The sequence below is a fragment of the Setaria viridis genome, chromosome 2 (genome assembly GCF_005286985.2).
Source record: "Setaria viridis chromosome 2, Setaria_viridis_v4.0, whole genome shotgun sequence".
Taxonomy (NCBI): domain Eukaryota; kingdom Viridiplantae; phylum Streptophyta; class Magnoliopsida; order Poales; family Poaceae; genus Setaria; species Setaria viridis.
In genome coordinates, this window is record NC_048264.2 from 11,364,679 (window position 1) to 11,371,636 (window position 6,958).

The following is a 6,958-nucleotide window of genomic DNA, read 5'->3' on the forward strand; positions in this document are numbered from 1 at the left end:
GGGGCATCTTGAACGATAAAAGAACTGTTCCTAGCGTTACTAGTTCTGGAATGAGTTTAGACATAAAAGCATCTCCATTTAGCTCTCCATCTCCATCTTTAGAGAATCTGAGGAAAAATCCCCCTCCAACAGCTTCTCCAAATGGATTTCTAAAATTTTCGCTCTCTCTAAAATCATGGCCTCACACTCCAATAATGGAGAAGCTCCCTGGCTCTCCAAAGGGTTGATACAGAGATCCGAGAATTAGAGATTCTGTTGGAGACGTAAGAGAGATAGAAAGTGAATGTTACTAGGATGACTCTCTAAATAGAGATATGGAGAGTGAGGTAGAGATGCTATAAATCCACCAAAGGTTGAAGCCAAGAAAACTAGAGCTCTCAAAATATCCACAAGACAACGATGAATGAGTTTGAAAGAAGAAACAAAATTCATTGCATGGCCCTACCTTGCAAGGTACATGCGCTTAAGTTACCAAAACCAAATAAATGCAAAATGATGTGAAATGGGAGCCACACAAATTTAACTGATGGAGTGAAATAAGTGTTTTCAGATCGGATGGCAACTTGCAACTGGTACGGTATAATTGCACTACTTACACCATGTCGTCGTTAGATCCAGACTTGCCATCAAACGATCGTTACCTTTTCTGCCAACTAATCTGCAAAGAATGAGCAAAAGGTGGGGTCACACATGAACTGCTACACCATGTCGGGTAGTGCTGAACATTCCAAAAAGGCAAGTAAAATCCTTTGCATCTAATAACAATTAAAAGAAAACCCAAGCAATCAGTGGGAGATAATCCAAAGAAGAAATTAATAGATGGCACTTCAGTACATGTACGCATCCCAATCAGGGATAAGGACAGAGCACAAGATTCCAATGATGGCACCATGTATATCTGCATATATATTGACAAGCCAGTAAAAAGGTGGACAACTTGTTCTTCATATATTCTATTCTACAGGTCGAGGGATTATTGTACAATCCATGCAAAAAGCAGGGAGATGCATGCATCTAGGGTGGCATGTACGGGACCAATAATCCCAGTGCAGTCCCCAGTCACAGAAAACCCACAGCTGAATTCCATGGGAAAGGGGGCATCAAATTGGTCACTTGTCAGTTGTCACTTGTATGTAAGTGGCTACTGTAGTACTGTACAACAATTTGTGCATATGAATGGCAGCAAATAGCAGGCGCCGATCTGAGTGCACATTGGATTCCAGGCTCTCAAAGTGAACTCACAAGTTTCTTTCTTTTTTTCTAGGTTCCGATTTCCGGTTGAAGGTTTTTCGTCGAAAAGTTTTGGGATTTAGTTCAAATCAGAACTAAATCACAAATAATTTCGAAAATGAGACTCCCCTCATCAAAAACACCATCCAAGGAGGCTTGGACATTGCATTTGTCCCAGAAGAAGCTAGCTAGAGTAGTTTGGAGTTCTGCGAGAGCATCATCAAGTGATCACTTAGCTCTCGGAGATCCTGAGGAGCTCCTCCAGGTAGTCCGCGCCGAGGTCCTCCAGCTCGACGACGAACCGCTGCTGCTCGGCCGCCGCGGCGGCGCTCTTGCTCCTGCTCCTGCCCGATGCCACCGCGCCGTTCGCAGCAGCCGCCGCCGCCGCCGCCGCCGCCGCCGCGATCTCGGACTTCTTCCGGCGCTTCCTCTTGGAGTGCCGCGACTTGAGCGCCAGCACGGGCGATCCCGCCGGGGAGGCGGCCGCGCCTCCGCCGCCGCTGCAGCCGCCGAGCGCGAGCGCGCGGAGCGACTCCTGCACGCGCTCGACGGGGAAGTTGAGCGCCGCCCCGGGTCCCCGCGCCGACAGCGCCGCCTGGTCGTACGCCATGGCGGCGGCCTCGGCGCTGTCGAAGGTGCCGAGCCACACCCGCGCGCCGTTCCGCGTGGAGTCCCGGATCTCCGCCGCGAACCTCCCCCACGGCCGCCTCCGCACACCGACGAACGCCGCCCCCTTGTCGCTGCTGCTGCTGCCCGGCGCCGCCAGCTGCCCCGCCCGTCCCGCGCCGCCGGCAGCCGCTGCCGGCACCGAGGCCTCGGACGCGGCGGGCGCGGGCACCTCGTCGCCGCAGCAGCCACCGCCGCCCATGCCGAACGGGAGCGAGTCGGAGGAGGAGGTGGAGGACGACGACGACGACGTCGCGGCGGTGTAGTCGCCGTACAGGTAGAAGCCGCCGTGGATGGGGTGGAGGAGCTCCATGTGTGCCGGATGAAATGGTGGTGCTCTGGTTGACTTTGTTTCCATTTCGCAGGAGGGAAGAAAGAAGAGAAGGCAGCGGCAGCAGCGATGCGGCGGCTTCAGTTGCCGCGCCTGTTTATATAGAGGTAAAGGTGATGGGAGGTTGACGATTTTTCTACCGACCAGGACGGTTGGGGTGGGGACCGCACGCTGACACTGGCGGGTGGGGACCGAGGGGCCTGTCGCTTTAACTGGAAAGCCAGGGCGCTGTCGGGGCACGTAGGGCAGGGCTGACGTAGGGCGGCTGGATACGACAAAAGCCTGTGGCGTCACCGATCATGCTTGTACTGTAGTATCGGATGCTGCTGCCTACCTTCCTAACGAAGATAGGCCCCATAAGCAAGGCATATGCCCTTGGTTGTAAAATAAAGTCGGATAATTGCTAATTTTAGCAATTAGTTGGATACTTGGATTGGATCTACTCGATCGGAGCATGAGGATTAGGTTACTGTGGAATTGCTACAAGTAGTATGTTTAGAGCATGTCACAGTAACTTCTAGAGCTATATATGGCAAATATTTAGCAAATTAAACGCGCTTTGCTATAGCAAACTTGCCATCTCGCTCTAAGCCAAGCCAATATTTGGCCATCAACTAGGTGCTCCATGGTTTAGCCAATTTTAACCATCAAAATAAACTAAGGTGGGCAAATGAGAAGGCCAGCAAGCTAAATGCTGGTCAAAATTTGGCTTGTTGGCTAGCTAGGTGGGCACATTCTGAAACAAACCAAACACAACAGTCCCATTGCTCGGCCTCCCGCTCTGAAAAGGCACTTTTTTGAAGCTATTATTACATATAGAGAGGCTGGCATGTGTTTTGAGTTACATACTAAAGAATTTGAATCTTGTATACAACATGTGCAGCTCTATGTTATGGAACTATGAAAGAAAAAAATGTGCAGTAATTAAACAGTGGCTTTCTTTTATTGTACTAAATTTTATATATTATAGCTAGATTAAAACATCACTAGAAAATCTAGAAATTAATTCGGATTTGGGAAAAACACTAGACTTCCACATTAACGCAAGAAAAAAGAAAAAAACATGCATATATAGTTGGACTTATGTGTTATGATTATGATTAACTTATAGACATCAAATTTTCTTAAAATATTTTAGAAAGATGTGTCTTGATTAGTTTCTTTCATTAAAAGCAAAAAAAATTGGAGCTTTCCATATTTTTGTCTACCTGATTTAATTATTTTTTTGGTTACTACAAACTCATATGATTTTTTAATACATAATCAAATATGAAATATCTCTCCATCCCAAATTATAGGTCATTTTGACTTTTGTAGATTTATAAATTTTGCTATGCACTTAGATATATGCTATGTCTAGATGCATAATAAAAGTTATGAATTTAGAAAAACCAAAACGACCTATATAATTTGGGACAGAGGGAGTAGTTGCTATGAGAGATACTATATTTGTGACTAGAGGGAGCAATAATAGTGAAAGCAAATGGCTCTCACATGCTCATGTAACTTAAAGTATTGTTATATATCAATCTAAGACTAGTATGATTGCAACCTTTCCCTTTTGGCCTTCAACATTTTTGGCATGAATGCGCCATGTTGCAGGTTTCTTTTTAGGTGCTATAAATTAATATCAGTCATCCTCTATTCCCCACCCTCCTTTCATAATGGCGGATTTCTTCTGTACTAGTTATTGAACAGTAGATACGGATGCAAAGTCCTACAAAAATAATAAACCCAAGTACAGTCACACTAGAACTCCATCTAGTACACTGTAACACTACAGAAAACTACCAACATTAAGGATGGACTTGGACAATAAAGTTTCGACAAAATATCTGAGTAGTTTCATATAACATCAATGAATACAATATATCCAAGAAATAATTAAATACAGTGTATTATTGATGGTTGAAAAGGGTACTTGGTGTTTTTCTTATTCTGTTAACACATTACACATGTAAAAATCCATCTAACCTATAATAGCCATGGAAAGTTTTCATTAGTTCTTTTGATAATTGTATAGACACAACCAAAGTACTTTACTAGTTAAGTTGTTTGAACATGCTTTTTTACCGAATTTATAAATTTAATTAAAATAAAATAACTCTAATAGGCATAATACAGTGGAAGTTTGGGAGCACTTCATGGATAAATCCAGGAGATATAATATCATCAAAAAGTGATGCACTAGGGGGATATAGTGTCATCGATTGCAATGGATCTGCATCATGTTTTTTTACTCATTATGTTTTGAAGCTGTCAAGATATAAGGTACAGACAATATATATTGCAAGTGTTTTTTTTGTACACTTGTATATTTACCTTTATTTCTTTCTTAGAAACTGCAAGGGTACATGCATGTTTAGACCCCCTGAAATGACCATTCTAACCCCACTCTCGATATTTTGCACTCTTCTTCTCTTATCTAAAAGCTGAAACCCTATTTCTCCGATGCCACACACAACTAGGCACTTCCACTTGCCACTGTGTCGTCTCTTTCATGCCAGCCATCTCGAACCCGATCGTCACGCCTGGTTGATGTGCAAGCCACTCCACTACGGGCGCTTTTGTTTTTCTTGGAGGCGCTCATTATTAGCTACATGTAAATACATATCTTGAGCACCATCCACTTGATAGCAAAAGCCTCATAATCTTCATATGTATGTTAATACAAATCCGATCCCTTGCTAATGACAGCAAACTTAAGTATTTGCTTAAAACCAACCGAAAAAGGAAATCAGAAGCAAACAAAAACACAGTTTATTTGGTGTTTGTTGGGACTCTAGAAAGCAACCTTTTTAATAGTAACAACAATCATCCAAGAGAGACATAAACAAATTTACAAATCCAAGTAGTTCCTATTGTCGTTATCGTCACTCAGGGCAGTAGCCACTCTGATGTGTCCTAATAACCCACAGAGGCCATGGCATACCAGTCATATAGTAGCTAGTATAGATAACATTATCGAATTCCTTAAACAAACATAGAGACAGATCTCCTGGATCGCGGACAAGCGAGCCGGCCGACAAGAAGCTTCCACGATGCCTCGCTCGCCCCGTATACGCCGACGACGTGGACGGCGGAGCCGCCGCCGCCTGCTGCTGCTTCCCCACTTTTTTCCTCGGGGCCGGTTGACGCTCGCTTCGTATCACATCCCTGCGGCGGCCCGGCCGGATCCAACCGCCGCCGTCGCACTCAACGCTGCGGGCCCGGCCTGCAGCAGGTTCGATCGCGGTCTCAGGGAGGCGGCGCCGTCCCACTGTTCTTCATCATCGGCAGCATGGTTTCTTGATTTCTTCCAGTCAATGGTCATCTGAATATGTAATGCATCTCCGGCGGATCCAGCCTGCACCGTTTCTCCGGGGAGTTAATACCTGCGACGTACGCAGCGATATATTTTTTTTATCCCAGTTAGTCTGTGCTTGGTCATATGCTAGTAAATTTTGTGGGGCAGCATGTGGCTGGACTGCACAGAGATTGTTTAGGTGGCCGGGGGGCAGCATGTAGGGTTCTTGTTCAAATTCCAAGTTCTTATAGTATGTTATTAAAACTGCTGTGGCTCTCTAGGGGCGCAATCTTTCGTTTTCAATTGAATAATGGAGGAGGAGTATATCTGCAAGCTGCTTAAAACAGGAATGACTAAGTTGACAATGGATATACTCAGGAAACTTCAACTTTTATGTGTGTTGACTTTCCTCCTCCTTGTGGTTGATATTCTCTCCCTCCCCAAGCACATTCAAGAAGGCTGATGATCAAGGTTTCTAAGTCAAAACGAGGAAGTCGCTTCTCCCTTCAACTTCTCTTCTTTCTTTTCAGAGGGTTTCTTTGATCGAAGAATTTGGACTAGATACATGCAATATTTATTTATATCCTAGTTTCTGACCAACAAAAATACAACTAGCGGTTCCGTTTGAATTGGAAAGGGTACTATCAGGCATGTAGTTTCCTGGAAGTAGGTAGTGGGGAGTGTGCTCCACACATCATTGATGCATGCTTACGTGCGTGATAGCTACTGCTCAAATACGATGCATGTGGCCATGGATATTCCGAGCCTTTAGTTTTTCAACCCTGACGGAAAACCAATCTTACATGACACCTATGAGAAATCTTTATGTTCGATCTGCATATGCAGAAGTGACATGGACAATCTCTGGTGATCATTTTTTTTTGAAAAGTAATCTCTGGTGATCATGAAGTTCACAAAACAAAGCATATATTTGTTGTCACTAACGTCTCTGCTCTTTGTTGGTAACATCATCGATATCTCTGAGTTAATTATTTTATTCAGCAAAAGTTACTTCGTGGGGAGCTGGAGAAGAGAACCATAAGTACGAGGTGGGAGGAGAACCTGCAGCCAGAGTGGATAACCTGATATATAGCTTCCCTGCGTGCATGCATATATTGCTGGATTTCTGATGTTAGTAATTAAGCTAGGACACCAGCCGTTAACCCGTGTGCATTAGCACAGGCTACTAGGCTAGCTAGCATATAATGTAAAAGTTTCCACTAGGATATTTTCCATTTTGGATTAGTGTGAATTTTTCATAGTACTATTTCTTCTTTCTTCAGATTCCTATGACTCAAGTAGGAAGCCACATCGAAACTTTATATTCAATGGTGTATGCTAGCACTCTACTCTAACCAGGTACTTACCAGCTCATACGGTCATACCACCCTACACCAGTAAATACAGCACTAGACTAGAGATAGTTTCCTCCGTTGCAAATTATA

At 44.3% G+C, this 6,958-nt stretch overlaps 1 protein-coding gene across 1 annotated transcript; it reads right to left on the reverse strand.

Moving 5' to 3' along the window:
- Positions 1 to 880: 880 nt before the first annotated feature.
- LOC117842338 (uncharacterized) lies at positions 881 to 2,310 on the reverse strand. The gene has a single exon (XM_034722747.2). It carries the CDS (start codon positions 2,252 to 2,254, stop codon positions 1,463 to 1,465), a length of 792 nt encoding a protein of 263 aa, XP_034578638.1. The 5' UTR covers positions 2,255 to 2,310; the 3' UTR covers positions 881 to 1,462.
- Between the last annotated feature and the right edge of the window lie 4,648 nt (positions 2,311 to 6,958).